This window comes from Anomalospiza imberbis, chromosome 23 (assembly GCF_031753505.1).
Source record: "Anomalospiza imberbis isolate Cuckoo-Finch-1a 21T00152 chromosome 23, ASM3175350v1, whole genome shotgun sequence".
NCBI classification, from domain to species: domain Eukaryota; kingdom Metazoa; phylum Chordata; class Aves; order Passeriformes; family Viduidae; genus Anomalospiza; species Anomalospiza imberbis.
This window is the reverse complement of record NC_089703.1, coordinates 6,223,161-6,239,318: the sequence shown is the minus strand read 5'-3', so window position 1 is coordinate 6,239,318 and position 16,158 is coordinate 6,223,161. Positions and strand designations below refer to the sequence as shown.

The 16,158-nt window shown below is 51.0% G+C and overlaps 2 protein-coding genes and 1 long non-coding RNA gene across 4 annotated transcripts; 1 reads left to right on the top strand and 2 right to left on the bottom strand.

Moving 5' to 3' along the window:
* Window positions 1-284: 284 nt before the first annotated feature.
* On the bottom strand, window positions 285-3,831 carry AURKAIP1 (aurora kinase A interacting protein 1). 2 transcript variants are annotated; one of them, XM_068212772.1, is made up of 4 exons: window positions 3,785-3,831; window positions 3,250-3,338; window positions 2,113-2,555; window positions 285-1,109 (listed from the first exon to the last, which is right to left on the bottom strand). In XM_068212772.1, exons 2-4 carry the CDS (start codon window positions 3,299-3,301, stop codon window positions 1,002-1,004), a joined length of 603 nt encoding a protein of 200 aa, XP_068068873.1. In that variant the 5' UTR covers window positions 3,302-3,338; window positions 3,785-3,831; the 3' UTR covers window positions 285-1,001. The 2 variants fall into 2 exon arrangements, with proteins under 2 accessions (XP_068068873.1, XP_068068872.1); XM_068212771.1 differs by lacking the exon at window positions 3,785-3,831 and adding an exon at window positions 3,457-3,737.
* A 2,202-nt stretch (window positions 3,832-6,033) lies between these two features.
* On the bottom strand, window positions 6,034-15,704 carry LOC137461904 (C-signal-like). The gene is made up of 6 exons (XM_068171727.1): window positions 15,559-15,704; window positions 8,798-8,849; window positions 8,331-8,518; window positions 7,886-8,041; window positions 6,984-7,094; window positions 6,034-6,801 (listed from the first exon to the last, which is right to left on the bottom strand). Exons 1-6 carry the CDS (start codon window positions 15,697-15,699, stop codon window positions 6,688-6,690), a joined length of 762 nt encoding a protein of 253 aa, XP_068027828.1. The 5' UTR covers window positions 15,700-15,704; the 3' UTR covers window positions 6,034-6,687.
* LOC137461909 (uncharacterized) lies at window positions 8,516-11,317 on the top strand. The gene is made up of 2 exons (XR_010993533.1): window positions 8,516-10,580; window positions 11,016-11,317. It is a non-coding gene; the product is annotated as an uncharacterized lncRNA (long non-coding RNA).
* Window positions 15,705-16,158: the final 454 nt, after the last annotated feature.

The window sequence follows — 16,158 nt, the reverse complement described above, 5'->3', positions numbered from 1 at the left end:
TTCTTGCCTGTGAGGGGTGGTAGGACCCAGAGAAGCTGTGGCTCAGGATGTCCTAAAGTGCACCTTGTGTAGCCATGATTTCCACAGATTATTTTCCTCCCTTTCAGTTTATTCTCTCCTAGCAGAAAAAAAGGGAATCATTTTCAGGGAGTTTCCCAGCTCATTCTTTCCCCCCTCAGCCCACCCCATCTCTTTGCCAAAATACAAAAGTTAAATCACACTAAACTATCCAGAACTGCCTCAAACCCCCCCAAAAAAGCAGAACCCAAAGCAGAACCCAGGTAAAAAGTCCTCTGTCAGGGTTTATTTTAAACACCTGTATTTTTCACAGCTTTCACAACTCTCTTCAACCATGCAAAACCAGCTGATTTTATCAGACTCGTCTCAGGCACAAAAGTTTTCATAGTTAATGAATAATTAGCTCTGAGCTTCTACTTTGACCAATACCTGGATGTTCTACATGACAGGGGTCAGTCAAAGACAAAAAATAACCATTTTTTATTAGCACAAAATAGAACACAAAAATAAATGTGCCTTTTAAGGATGCCCAAGGCACACCAAGGCTCCACATAAGAGACAACAAAAGCTCCTGCAGGTAAATTCCCTGGAATTCTGATCCAATTCCCACCCCACCACAACTCTTAGGAAAACCCCAACCTTTGTGCAGTAAGGCTGTGAAAGAATGCAGCTTAGAAAAGAACTTTCCCAAAGGTTTGTGCCATATAAACAACAGGAATTCTTTCACTGCTCCCATCTCCCACAGCTGATTTTTCTTAGGTTCAGTCTCATCTCAAAGAGGGACTTCAGAAATTCAGCAACGACCACAGGACAGCAGAAAAAAAGCTCACACCTCTCCTCTGGGGAGGAAAAGCTGCCAGTTTGTCCTTGGAAAACTCCTTCCTACTATTTTCATCACAATCAGAAAAAGGTTAAATGTCATCGACATACTTAAATATTTTTTTTAATTACAATTGCAGGTTAAAATTTGTGACATGTTTTTTTTATCGCTTGGAACTCCTCAGGTAGATCTTGGGGGTTTGCCATCCTGCAGGAGCACTTTTCAAGCCAGCTTTTTTCCAGATGCGCTCCAAATCTTTCTCAAATTTTATCTAAAATAGGAAAAAAAAAAAAAAAGAAAAGAAAAAAAAATGGTAACACAGCTTAGAAGTAACAGCTACTGCCCACGTGTCCCAAGGACAGTGGTGGTATAACACACATAAAGGAAACAAAGGTTTTAAGTGTCAAAATATTGTATTTTACTGCAGAAAATACATGAGAAGACATTAAAATGCACAGGGATTTTATTTTAAAAGTCTTGTGCAAGGAAAACTGAGAAGGTGCACAAAGAAATGGCAAGGGAAATAACAGGATTTCACCTTTCAGAGTTCACTGCAAATCTGAAGCAGTGGAATTATAATTAACCATAATTTGCATCTGGGCAAGGTGAGCATTCCTAGAGAATTAACTAAATTATATCCCAAGAAAGGCAGTGCTGAAGGAGAACATCCCCAGCTTGAAGAAACCCCCATGTCTTCCCTGACCCCTTCTATTAAAAGAAATAAAAGGCTTCTGTATTAAAAAAAATAGAATAAGAAGCACTTGAGGATGTTGTCAAGACAGGAGAGAAACTAAGATTAAAGCAGTCTCCCTGATCCAGGGCAGACACATGAATTCATCCTTCACACAAATACTGCATTCATTGCCATTAATCACACATATTTGTAAATTGGAAGAAAAATTAAGCCCGGCAATGGTCACATTTATGTTTGGAATCACAGAGTCACTGAGGCTGGGGAAGAATCCCGAGATCATTGAGTCCAGCTGTGACTGATGTCCACCCTGTCCCCACATCCAGGAATTCCTTGGACACCTCCAGGGATGGGAATTCCAAACCTCCCTGGGCAGTTCCAATGCCTGGACACCCTTTCCATGGAGAAATTCCTGCTGGTGCCCAACCTGACCCTCCCCTGGCACAGCTTCAGGCTAAATGCTGAATTCATTCAAGCTCATTTTTCCCTAAATCCACTTAATCCATCACCCAACACCTACACAGAGGCTGGTTTGATGCGTGGGCACGTTTCTGTCAGGGAACTCCCCCTCCCCTGAGCTCACCTGACGCTTCTTCTTGCGCCCCTCCTTTATCCTCCTGCGGATGAACTTCCTCCTCTTGAGCAGCTTCTTGTACTTGTGCCTGTTCATTTTCCTCCTGCGGATCTTCAGCACATTCCTGCACTGCACTTTGTCACCCAGAGCTCCCTCTCCTTCCTCCACATCCCCTGTCCCAGCAGCAGGGGGACACTCAGAGGGCTGTGGGCTTTCATGGCTGGCTTCTTCCTGAGCCCCCTCGGCTTTGGGGAGGGAGTACCTCACTGTCAGCCAGCTCTCCAAGGGGCTGATGGAGAGTTTCCTGGGAATGAGGATCTCCTCCAGCTCAGGGTCCAGCGTGTGCCACTGCTGGGGCTGGGCCCCGCTGGTGGTGTGGGGCTGGGTGCTGTAACGTGCGCACGGAGAGCGGCAGCAGAGGAAGGAGGACACTGACCTGGGCAAGAGGTGGCCTTTGGGAGAAAGGGGTTGCACTTAAAAAAGGCAGAATTTTCCAGAGAAAAGCTCTGCCCAGCTCTCAAACCGCCAGACAGCTCTGGCCAGACAAGCTAATAAAGGGAAACACTCACAGAAGTTGTATTGACATCAGAAAAGCAAGGAAGGATTTTCAGTTTTCACTTTTAACTACAGTGCTGTCATGTTAAAAATACATTATGCTTTAGTGGGTAAGCTGCCCAAATCATCCAGGCAGAGCAGGGTGGAGGTTCCCCTTCAGCAGGAGGTAAAGGGGTTGGAATTCCGTGGTCTTTAAGGTTCCCCTTCAGTGGGAGGTGTCCCTGCCCAGCAGGGGTTGGAATTCCATGGTCTTTAAGGTCCCTTCCAACCCAAACCCTTCCATGATTCCATTTAGAGGAATGCTCTTGTGTTTTCTGATGGAAAATCAATTTGGAATGGTAAGGAAGTGTTTGCTGTATCAAACCTCTCTGCTGCTAAGGAATCTTCTCCTGAAGCTAAAAGATGTTAAACCAAAGCCACACCATACTTACATAATAAATCAGAGACATAAAAACACTTGACAACCACTGACTCAACAACAGCCTCCTCTCTCCTGCACTGCTTGGCAGAAAAGAACCTTCTAGGAGCCCAGTTACCCCAGGAAAATAAACCCAAACAAACAGAAAACTCGGTCACACAGTACCAATTTACCTGCAATTCTCGAAGCCTTCAGTAGCTGGGAACTCAGCCTTGATATTAACATGTTGTTTCTCTTTGTTCACTGGCAGAGCCAGCAATGACTGTTCAAATAAGAACACTTACTCAGTAAAGCAAACATGCAGCTTTAAAAAACCTTCCCTATTCAGCCCCACATCCCCGAAAGACAGGCTGAGACCCTAAATATCCTCCTGGTTTTACCCTCGGTCTGTCGGGCTCTGCTGTGGGGGTCAAGCACAGGGGCAGCTGAGCCCCGGAGGCGATTTATTAATAAAGCTTGGCCTGTTTTAACTTTAAAAACGCAGCAACTCCAGCCGAGCTCCCTTGTCACAGCCCTGCTCCTCCCTGAGGCCGGGAGAAGCAACCGCGCGGCCTAAGAACGGGCCGTCACCGAGGGGCCGCCTCCTTCCCCTCAGCCCTCCCGGCACTGCCGGCGCTGCCCCGCCCCGGGCGGGGTCCGCCCGGAGCCCCCGAGCCGCCGCTCCCGCCCTCCCCTCACGGCCCCGCCGCCACGGCCGCCATCACCCACCGGCCCCGCCGCCACCGGAACTTCCGGCCGGCCGCGGCGCCCCCGGCGGCGCGCGCTGGGAGCGGCCCCTCCTTCAGGGCCCGTCAAGGTGCCGGGCTCGGCCCCTCAGCGGCCTCTGTGGCACTCACTTCATGGTCCCTCACGGGCCTCTGTGGCACTCTCTTCATGGTCCCTCACGGACCTCTGTGGCACTCTCTTCATGGTCCCTTCACGGGCCTCTGTGGCACTCACTTCATGGTCCCTCACGGGCCTCTGTGGTCCTTCATGGTCCCTCACGGCCCCCTATGGCCTTTCATGGTCCCTCATGGGCCTCTGTGGCACTCACTTCATGGTCCCTCACGGGCCTCTGTGGCACTCACTTCATGGTCCCTCACGGCCCCTTATGGCCTTTCATGGTCCCTCATGGGCCTCTGTGGCACTCACTTCATGGTCCCTCACGGGCCTCTGTGGCCCTTCATGGTCCCTCATGGGCCTCTGTGGTCCTTCATGGTCCCTCACGGCCCCCTATGGCCTTTCATGGTCCCTCATGGGCCTCTGTGGCCCTTCATGGTCCCTCACGGGCCTCTGTGGTCCTTCATGGTCCCTCAAGGGCCTCTGTGGCCCTTCATGGTCCCTCACGGCCCTTTATGGCCCTTCATGGGCCTCTGTGGTCCTTCATGGTCCCTCACGGCCCCTTATGGCCCTTCATGGTCCCTCACAGCTCTTTATGGCCCTTCATGGTCCCTCACGGCCCCTTATGGCCCTTCATGGTCCCTCATGGGCCTCTGTGGCCCTTCATGGTCCCTCATGGCCCCTTATGGCCCTTCATGGTCCCTCATGGGCCTCTGTGGCCCTTCATGGTCCCTCACGGGCCTCTGTGGCCCTTCATGGTCCCTCACGGCCCTTTATGGCCCTTCATGGTCCCTCATGGGCCTCTGTGGCCCTTCATGGTCCCTCACAGCTCTTTATGGCCCTTCATGGTCCCTCATGGGCCTCTGTGGCCCTTCATGGTCCCTCACGGCCCTTTATGGCCCTTCATGGTCCCTCATGGGCCTCTGTGGCCCTTCATGGTCCCTCACGGGCCTCTGTGGCCCTTCATGGTCCCTCACGGCCCTTTATGGCCCTTCATGGTCCCTCATGGGCCTCTGTGGCCCTTCATGGTCCCTCACAGCTCTTTATGGCCCTTCATGGTCCCTCATGGCCCCCTGTGATTCCCTGAAGGATTCTCTGGTTCCCTGAAGGGTTCTGTGAAGGATTCCGTGATTCCCTGAAGGGTTCTGTGTTCCTCTGAAGGATTCTGTGATCCTCTGAAGGATTCCGTGATTCCCTGAAGGGTTCTGTGTTCCTCTGAAGGATTCTGTGATCCTCTGAAGGATTCCGTGATTCCCTGAAGGATTCCGTGATTCCCTGAAGGATTCCGTGATTCCCTGAAGGATTCTGTGATCCTCTGAAGGGTTCTGTGATCCTCTGAAGGATTCCGTGATCCCCTGAAGGGTTCTGTGAAGGATTCCATGATTCCCTGAAGGGTTCTGTGATCCTCTGAAGGATTCTGTGATCCTCTGAAGGATTCCGTGATTCCCTGAACGGTTCTGTGATCCTCTGAAGGATTCTCTGGTTCCCTGAAGGGTTCTGTGAAGGATTCCGTGATTCCCTGAAGGGTTCTGTGATCCTCTGAAGGATTCTGTGATCCTCTGAAGGATTCCGTGATTCCCTGGAGGGTTCTGTGATCCTCTGAAGGGTTCTCTGGTTCCCTGAAGGGTTCTGTGATGCCGTTACAGTGAGCCTGTCCCTGTTTATGCAGGGATCAGGGAAGGCACACAGACACCTCTCCCTGCCACACCCTTGTCTGTATCTGGGCTGGTCCCGGTGGCCGCTGTCCAGGGACAGCCACACCTGTCCTCTCGCCTTACCTGGCTGTTGTTTGTCTTCTCTTGCTCGGCGCAGGAACCCACCATCTTGGCACAGCATGAAAGTGCCTAATCAGCTGGCATGAGGGAGGGATGTTGAAGCCAATCCCAGACTTCAAAGAGCTTTTTGCTTTTGTACCTACCTCAGCCAGAAACACAAGAGATTTATTCACCAGCTGCTTGTAGTATTTCAGACCAGAACAAGGGTCTGGCTCTGGTGTGGGTACACCCCACTGTGTCAAACCCTGAAAGGTTAACGTGGGTTAGAGGTTCTTACTGAAAATTAGGAGTAAAGTTCCCTTGTCAGGAAAGACAAACGTATGGAGGAGAAATTAAATGAAGTAAACAGTTCGCTAAGCAGACTGTTTATTTAATCAAGACTTTATTGAAGACATTTCAGAAGTTTATGTACAAAACAACATTCCCACCCCCATATCAGGCTGTTAGTCACCCTCTGGGAACAAACCAAGTGCCTGGTGTACACTGGCAACCTGGGCACACTCAGAGTTTGCCACGGAATTCACAGAAGTACCAAATTCCCTTGGTTTAGAGCTGGGCAATTTCAGCCTTGGCTCAGTTAGGAACAAAGGAAATCAAAGGAGTTTTTAGTTTTTTCCTGGAAGTAACTGAGCATACTGAAACCTGACAGCCTACACTGGCCTTACTCTGAGGTCAGGTAATTTAATTCTGCTAAGAGCCAGAAGCCCACTTTGGGTTTGGAAGTGGAAAGGAAGCAGCAGCCCCCGAATTTAACGTGCAGGTTTGAATCCATTTCAGAGGGTTCCAGGAATGCCCATCACCGAGAGCACAGTAGTGTTTGCAGGAAGCATTAGAGCAGAGCAGTAGCAATACCAAGTGAAAGACTCGGCCACTTTACTATCCAAATACACCTAGAGAGAGGCTGAGTGTCAGACTGGCTATTTCAACAAGCGTGTAAAAAAACCCCTAGAGACACAGACAGGAGTGGCAAGGTTAAATTGTGACTGACGAACTGTTCCTGCGGAGTTCCGTGCACTTCTACCACGGCAGAGTTTCCCCTTGCCAGTCCAGGAAAGAACCATTTTCCTTTTCACCGAGACGGTCCAGAACAGAGAGAATACCTGGGATAGCCTCCTGCACCTGCATGGGAGCCTGGAATGAATCAAGCTTAGGTCAATACTGGGAATATCCTGCAGAAGAGAGTTAAATGCATTTAAGGACGCTCTGGAATGAAGGGGATGTATTTTTGTGTGTCACAGCACACGGAGGTGTGCAGCCAGGGGGCTGGGACAGCAAGGGAGCTCCACTGTCACATTTCCAGCGCTGGCACTCACCATGTTTCCACCCATGTCTGTTTGAAGCCAGCCTGGGTGCAAGGAAATGCAGAGAATTCCGTCTGATTTCAGGTCTGCAGCCAGACACCGGGTGATCATGTTCAGTGCAGTCTGCAGGAGTGGAAACCACCAATTAATGTGCTGTTTATGAGCCTCCAGCACCTCCTCAAGCCCAGCTGGCGGGCACCTCCCTTCCACCCTGCTGGCACAGCAAGGGGCAGGAAGAGGCTCTCAGTAACTCATCCAGACTTTCTCAGACCTCTGAAAGCTCTACCAGCATAAACTTACTGCCCAAAAGCGAAAATGAGTTGTAATGGAAGATAAAGTAGCATTTGAAACACCTCAGGAGCTGTGAGGAGAATAATATTGACATAAGGACTGTGTTTTTCTGCACTAATCACCACACAAACATTCATTCATTTACATTCATTCTGAACAGGGAAAACAAGCATCTAACAGCTTATGAGTAGGTGGTGTAGGAGAAACTGTATGTGTGATCCTGACTATCTGTACAAGATCAATCTCGGGGTGTGAGAGAACGAAAAGTCCCACCTGTCACTAAGTGACATCACCACGTACAGGTCAGCACACCTTTTGCTGAGTTTCCTGCCTGCTCTCTCTCTTGGACGGGAGTGGAACACAGCTGATGGAACCCACACTCGATGGCATCAGCTCTTCCCTGAATGCCAAATCCCCCGGGAGTGGATCTGTATCGGAGCAGGGATTTGGGAGCCTGTTCTCCAGAAGTTGCTCCAGGTGCAGTGTTCCACAGCTCCCATCCCCACCCACGGGAAGAACAAGAACACTTTTTGTGTCCACGGAGGTGCTGCACCCCTTCCTACGGTCAGCGTGGTCTCTACCTGCCCTCAGCCAGGGAGCACAGCCCAGGGCAGCCCACAAACCTTTGCTATCCTGTAGGGATAGACCTTGAGGAACATCTCATTGGCCTGGACGAGCTGCATGGAGGCAGCCAGAGAGGACATGTTGATGATGGCAGCTCTGTGACAGCCCATGCCAGTGCCCAGCTGTGCTGCCTTCCTCAGCAGCGGGAGGAACGCCTGTGAAAACCAGAGTTTGCTTTCATTTGGTGATTTGGTAGAGCTCTGTGCCACCAGCACAGCGTGGTGATGGCTCCTCAGACCCAGTGGCCAGAGGAGACTTTCCTCCAGCAGCCTCTTCTGCCCCCCTCCTGTCCCCACCTGCCACGAAGTGACCCCACGGCAGGTGCACAGACAGCAGGTCCCTGTCAGAACTGTCTCTGTGCAGCTCCAAGGGGATGAATACCTGGGCAAGTCCAGCTCACCTGTGGAAAAGGCCCAGATGCAGCCCATCCCTGCCAGTCCTCACCTTGGTGACCATCAGCTGGGCAACGGTGTTGGTTTCATAAATGGTGAGCATGGTCTCCGCTGTCACCTCCTCCAGCGAGGCGAGCACGTTGATGCCAGCGTTGTTGATGAGGCAGTTCAGCCCTTTGTCTCCCACAATTTCTTCCACTTCCTTGACCACTTTCTTGATGCTGTTCTCACAGACCACATCTGCACAGAGGAGGCAGGAAGAGCCCCAGTGAGCAGTGCAGGGTGTGCCTGGCACGAGACAACCCTTGCCAAACCAAAGCTGAGGCTCAGTGGGGACGTTTGGGCAGCACACAGGTGAAAATGCACAGATTTTACTGAATTACATTTCCCCAGTGTTATCTTAAGATGGTTTTCAGCTGCTGGAGATGGTGTCCAGCTACTGATCACTCAGGAGACCAATTTTTTTAAGATGCACTCACCTAAGCTGAAGAAATTTCAGAAGTAAAGCCCTTTACTCACCCAGCTGCAGGAGCTTGATGTTGCTGTATTGCTTGCTAAGCTGCTGCAGTTCCTAGGAAGAAGAATTATTTTTATTTTATATATTTATTTATTTATTTATTTATTTATTTATGTATATCTCCATGGCTATTACATGAATCACTTTGAATTCTGCACCTCCAGAATTGCAACTGAAATATTTTCATGATTGGACTGAAGGCAGAGGTTTTCCTTTGTTTTCCAGCCTGCTGAGCAGCTTTCCTAAGAGCCAGATCAGGAAATTGGACTCTCCCCCTGCTTAGTCCAGACTCCAGCATGCTGGATTTTTAGTGGGATATTTCTCAGTTTTAGTGCTCAGTTCTCAGCATTCCAGTAAAAATCCAGTGCCTCCCCAATTCTGTAAGAAAAGGGAAATTCTCCTGAAGCTCAGCTAGTGCTGGACACCCCTTCAGGGCAACAGGAATGCTTTTAAAAAGCCATTTGAAATTCCTGTTTGCAGGAAAATTTCCCCAGCCGTTTCCCCATGGGAATTTTGTTTCCCCAGCAGCCTCGTTAGCGTCAGTTCTTATAAGTGGTGGTGAAGCCCACCAAGAAATCAGTCTGAGGCACAGCCACTGTCCAGGAGAACAATTCCCTCCCTGCTGGAGCTCACTCATCTGCCTGTCAGCACGGCAGGCTGGTGCTCCTGCAGAAATCCGTGCTCTGCGCTGTTCCGGCGGCACAAAGTGTGTCCAAATTGGATTTATGGGCCCAGCTGGAATACTCAGGTTTCTGTGCCATGAAGCCAAGTGGGAAGCGTGGCCAAAGACAACAGATGGATTCCATATTCCCAGTCATGTTCAGGAGACGCAGCAACCTGGCCAAACATTCCAGCCCCAGCAAATCCCTTTCTTTAGGAGCCCTTTGGGAATAGGGGTCAGGAGGGCAGGTTTGGAAAGAATCCTTCTCTGCCCCTTGGAGACACTTTCGGGACTCGGTGTCCTCTGACAAACCATAATGGATCACATCTTTTATCTCACATCACACCCTGCAGGGTTCCCTCCAGGCTTGTTTGGGAGATTTGTTCTCCCACCGACGCCAATCTACAACTGCAGTTAAGGCTATTAAGTGGAGGGGGAAGGAAAAACAAGTCAGAAGCACAAAACCAGAAGACATTCCTTGTTTTGGACAGGGCTTGGTGGAACAGATTTCCATAAATTAAAGGCCCAGAACACACTGTCTTGTTTATCGATGCAATAGCTCTGCCATGTCAAGGCCTGCAGTAATTCTGTGCCTTTGGATTGTCACTGGATTTCAGTTTGACAGTATCACTCAGAGCATAATAAACTCCAGGAGTGCTCTGGCTTCCCCAGGTTTGTCCATTTATTTATAGTTCATTTATTTATATGCTTTACTTTCTGACAGAAAGGAGCTACCAGCTCCTGCTGAAAGGCAAGAGCTGCTCTGAGTAGCAGCAGCAACTGAGAGGCTTCTGAAGTGAGCAAGCAATATTTTCAATTAAGAACTGAAGCATCCTTCAGTACTTAGCATGAAATTACAATAGCTGCATGCAAATTAGGTTTAAAATTCAATGGGTTTTCCACTTAATTACTTAGTTAACAAGTGACTCCCACTTCCAGGGGTTTAAATTTCTGAGAAGCAGCTTCCAGGCACAAAGCTGATCTAGACAGCTTTGGTCTTCAAGAATGTTACACCTGATATAAGCTGAGAAATCCAGTTAGAACATCTAAAAGTTGCAGGAAAGCCTATTTTCCCCCTCCTGTGACTAGAAGGAAAATGAGAAAAGGAGGAATGAGACACGTAGGTACCGCCAACATATCCCAGCTAAGGCATTTTTAATTAGTGTGCTGTGACAGATAATTTAAAAACAAACAAGACAAACAAAGCCCAACAAAAAGCCACAACACAGCTCCCTAACACTGTGTTTATTTAGCATAGTAGCTGTAGAACTGCTCTGCACCTGAACAATCACCCCTGAGAATCAACTCGTGGGGAGTCCAAGACGAGAATTAAACTCTGATTAGCATCTGTTGTTTCCTGCTTGCTGATTTTTAATTACGATTAACAAAGAGTCAGCCTATTCCGACTTAAACAAGATCCTCTGGCACTCAAGGCTCCAGAGGCAGACTCATCAGCACGCAGGGTATTTATTGCTAGATTTCAACCAGGAATGTTTTGTTGTCTTTGTCATTTAGCAAGATTTACTTTGCCTTCTTTATGAAAGCATTATCCACTTCAGTTACAGCTCTTGGAAAGGGCCTGGCCCCATTCAGCCAGTTGGAAGCAATCAAATCCAAACACACACAGCCTGCGGGCAGGATAAAGGTGCTTGGGTATCCTTCACCTCATCCTGCTTGCACTCGGGACAAAGCCAGAGGTGTATCCTATTTTTCTGCGTCCCTCTGAGACAGCTTTTCAGTATCACAGTGTACAGCCAGCTCACTGTTCAACCCTGGAACAGCTTCCACGGCACTGCCCTGACCCACAGCCCTCTCTGACTCCAGAAAAACCAGACCTCGCTGCTGTAGGAAATGTAAAACACTTCCAGAAAAAAAAAAAAAAAAAAAAAAAAAAAAAAAAAAAAAAAAAGAAGACTCTGCAATAACCCAAAATTAGAAAGACTTCAAGAATGCCCTCTCTGCCTGATATATATTCAGAAATGCCCCCTTTGCCTGATGTATCTGGTGCACAGATCACTCAGCTGCTCTTCCCAGTTGCAAACCACATGGCTAAAATATGTGTTAAAGGGGAAAACAAGCCCCAAAACTGACAGCGACAGTGAGCAGAGAGCTCCGCGGCTGACAAGGGAACGGGCACAGCTTGTGACCCAATCTCCTGCTTCAGAGCAGGGGAAACTGCACATTTAGCCCTGGAAGCTTCCCAGAGCTCTGCAGAGGACTCGAGCAGAGGGATTTGTTCACCTGGGAACGCGCTGGGGCTTGGGGAGAGCAGGAGGAGCGGGAGATGCTCCTGTGCACATCCCACAGCTCTGGGCACTTTTTTATTTATTTATTCCCCCCACGGCCATCTCCTCTTTTCCCCATCACACAGGGGACCCCAGGGGCTGCACCGTTTTTAAGTTTTTAGGGCAGAGTTTTCCCTTTTATGGGAAAGCAGGATGGGGGAGGAAGGAGCAAAGAATGAAAAGAGGAGTATGGGGAGAATTCCAGCTTGTGCTGGCTCCCTGGTAACGACAGCACTGGGGTTGTGCCCATCTGGAGAGCAAAAACAGGACATCAGGATTATTTCCTAGGAGATTTGTAGCTGCTCCCACTGTCAGCGCTGGGGCAGCCCGAGAAAAGGCAGACTGGGATCAGAGCGCGGCTGGAGGAGTCTCCGATGATGCTTTTCCAGGAGGGGCAGTGGTAATCTGGCTGCCTGCGGGCTTGCTGCACGTTATCGAGTGATCTACAGCCCATTTGTTAGGCAAATGTTCTGGGGAGGCCACCTAGGAGCTCCTCAGCCCCAGAGCTGGAGTTTCACAACTTCTGCCAGCACAGACTCACATGCAAAAGCCTGCAGCTGCTCAGCATTACCCCAAGGTTAGGGAGTTACGGGAGATGTGCTGCTATTCCCGGAGAAGAGAGGAAAGCAAAGTCAGAATTCCCCAGCATCTTTGGAAAAGCAGGTCCTTAGGGGCTCTTCTCTGTCCACTGTTTGGAGGGCTCCAAAATATTCAGTCATCACTCTGCTGAGAGATTCTTGCCCAAGGTGGGACTGTGTTTGTCAGCAGCTAAGCATATTTAATCACTTTTCCTCTGAAAACTGGAAGATTACTTTTAAAAGCCTTTTCATTTAAGCTCTGCCCGTCTCCATTCTGCCACGGGAAAATGCTGCTCTGCCAAACCAGAGGAGAGCAGAATTTTTAGGAACTGTCCAAAGTTGCCGTTCTCCAGGTTCATCCTCTCATGCAGGAGAGGAAGGGGGGGACAATTCACTTGTACCAAGGAGGATTTTTCATGTGGTCAATAAAAAGCCAAGGGGAAAAACCAAAATTAGACCACCTGAATTGCTGTCAAGAGAAAAAGCACTGACCCAGGTGTGCAGAGAAAGAAAAATTCCCTCAACTTCACAGCCCACAAACAGATCTGAGGTGGGCCAAGCCCATTTCATGTGCCCCAAGTTGAGCCTGCAGTGCCAATCCCTGGAGAACAGGAACCCAAACTCTGGGAGTTCAAGATGAACCTGAACTCTGAGTGTTCAAAATTTGACTGGAAATCCAGTGGCGGCAAAGGTTCCTCTCTGAGAAACAAAGAAAAAATAATAAAAATGACAAGAAAATCATGGAACCTTTACCTTTCCTGCCACACTCAGCAGCACTGCCAGGCTGGAGCCAAGCTTTGAGAGCAGCAGCTGAATTTGGTGCTGCCATGACCAAGATTCCCAGTCCTGGAGGCTGGAGCAGGTCTGTTCTTGCCCTCTGCCAGCCCCAAGGACCAGTGGGAACACTCTCAGAGGGTCAGAAGCTCCATGCATTGCAGATGGGGCAGATAATGCTGGTGAAACCACTACAATACCTTTAGTAAGGATTTCTCTTCCTTGTGGAGTTTCCAAACCCATCTGTTAGAAATCTGCTTTCAGCTGACTGCAGAGGTTTCTATTGATGTCCTGCCAAAGCACAGCACATGGCCTAGAGGTCCTTACAAAGAACAAAAACCCACCCCGATCCACCAAGGACAAAACTTGCCCCCCCAGCAAATAAAAAAAGCTCAGGATGCACCCCATGTGGCCGGCAGGATCCCCAGTGGGGTTGCTGGAATGTGGCTCCTGGCCAGTTTCCTACCCTGCCAGAGGCTTTCCAGGTTTCTCCCACAAGCAAGGAGTGACCCAGACTCTTCCCAGACACATTGCACTGTCTGAAGGCTGTTTTCATCTTCCTGTGCAGGTTTATAGCCTTTTTTGCTGCAGATTTTTAAATACTGACCACACAGGAAAAAAACCCAAAAAACTCAAAAAAAAAAAAAAAAAAAAAACAACCACCCAAACCGATGAGTTGTACTGAGATTTGCCCGTGTAATGTTTCCTAGGAAGCTTTTCCTGTTGAAGGAACCATTTCACTTCTCCATGTAATGGATCCGAGATCATTATGATGAAAAATCACGGGGGCCGGTTGGTGAAAAAGAGAAAAAACCTCCCTCGGCAGTGGCTGAAGCAGCTTTAGGACAAACAAGCACGCAGGGAGATTTTGATCTAGCACAGGTCAGATGTCTCTGCTGCTTTCCTGTGCCGCTACTACACCGGGCTCTTGTGCAATCACTCGTAGGAAATAGGGCTGGGAGCGGTGCCAGCTCGGGTAACAGGAGTTAAAAGGGAACAGAATGGAGTGAATTTCAGCTCAGGTGCTGCCAGGAGGGGCTCGGGGGGGAGCAGCAGCCCTGAAAGGGAGCTGTGCACCTGATCCCAGCCTTGCTGGGCTGTTTCTCTGCACTTTTGTTCAGAAATACCCTAAATGTGCTGGGGTATTTCTGCAGAGGTCCTTCTGAAGAAGCAGAGGTCAGGCTGTTACCTGTCCCACATCCTGAGCACCTCCTTTTAGAGGTTTTTTTTTTTTTTTTTTTGTAGCTAAGCAGTAAACAGAGTTGCTGTGTTTGGTTTATTGCTAGGACGGTGTGATCACAATCTGTGTGAAAGGAACCAAATCCCCCAGAAGGAGCAGACACAGGGGCTCTGTTTCCTCTGGAATTTGCCTTTTGCCTTGCTGGAGATAGGGGAGAAGCAGGAATGGGGCTGCGGGTATCAATTCTCCTTCCAAATGCCTGGGCCGTTCCAGAGGGGCTTGGGGCAGTGGCAGGGCTGGGGGCTCGGCTTCCCGCAGCTCCGGAAGGAGCAGGGGGATGGGTTCCTGTGTGTTTCTGTGCTGCCCAAATCCCCCCTCACCGAGGAGAGCCGAGATCAGCCTGCACGTACAACAGGTGACTGCTGGTCACAGAGTGACTGAGCACCCCCAGCGATTTGCCTCCCAAAAGTTTGAGAGGTGTGCTAAATTGTGTCTGTGAAATTTGAGTTTAAAAGGCTCCTATAAAAGTCCGTGGGGGTCCCAGAACCACTGCGATGCTGCTGCAGCAGCAGGGACTTGGGCTGAAATGGGAGAGAGAGGGCACCAAGTGGGTCCACGAGCTGCAGGTATCAAAAACTCCCATTTCCAGCAGGAACTCTGAGCCCTGCCCAGCAGAGAGGGGAGCTAAGAGAAGTCTTTAATTCACTGCTCATCTGGGCTTTCTCACTTGTTGCAAGTGCAGCAGAGAAAAGGAGGCAGACAGGGCACACGGCTCCTGCTGGGCACACAGAGACGTGTGGAGAGAGAGAAGGAAAGCCGTGGCGGGTTTCTCCCACGGGAGAAGTTTCTGAGGGATGCTGGGCTGCCCCTGCAGGGCTCCGGGCCGTGCAGATCTGGACAAGGACAGGACAGACATCTCCAGCGGCAAATCCAACTCGGGGATGAAAGGAAGGGGGTGGCAGGAGCGTTGGAGATGCTGCAGCTGCCTGGCCGTGTCCCGCTCGCTCTCCTCTTCCCGGGAACGCTCCCCATCATCGGTAAACCCCAGCTCCAGCCCCGGAGAGCTGCCCGGTATCGGCTCCACCGGGCCCGGCTCCTGCCCCGGACAGGAGCTCCGTCCCGGCTCCATCCCAGGCCGGGAGCTCCGTCCCGGCTCCATCCCAGGCCGGGCTCTCGCTGCCGGCACAGGGATGCTCGAGATGTTCCGCTCTTCCAAAGTGCCTTCTCCTCCCTCCCGACCCCTTTACCCCACTCCAGGGACCCCCGGCGCCCCCGTCCCGCTTACCTGCGCCTTCTCGGGATAGCGGCAGGTCGCAAAGACCAAATCCGGGGAGGGGCTGGCGGCTGCGAGCCCCCGCACCAGCCCCAGCCCGATGCCGCGGCTGCAGCCGGTGATGAGCACGGAGCGGCAGCGCGGCTGGGCCATGCTGCCTGGCCCGCTCCGCTCCGCTCCCGGCGCTTCTTAAGCGCACGCGGTTCTCAACCTGCGCGCTGCGGAGCCGGGCCCGCCGCCCCGGGCCCGCCCCCGCCGCGGCGCCTCCCCCGCCCGGCTCCGGGGCAGGGAGAGAGCGGCCCGGGGAACGGGAATTGGCTTTTCCCTCCCGGTTCCAGGGAGAGAGCGGCCCGGGGAACGGGAATTGGCTTTTCCCTGCCGGCTCCGGGGCAGGGAGAGAGCGGCCCGGGGAACGGGAATGGGCTTTTCCCTCCCGGCTCCGGGGCAGGGAGAGAGCGGCCCGGGGAACGGGAATGGGCTTTTCCCTGCCGGCTCCGGGGCAGGGAGAGAGCGGCCCGGGGAACGGGAATTGGCTTTTCCCTGCCGGCTCCGGGGCAGGGAGAGAGCGGCCCGGGGAACGGGAATGGGCTTTTCCCTCCCGGCTCCGGGGCA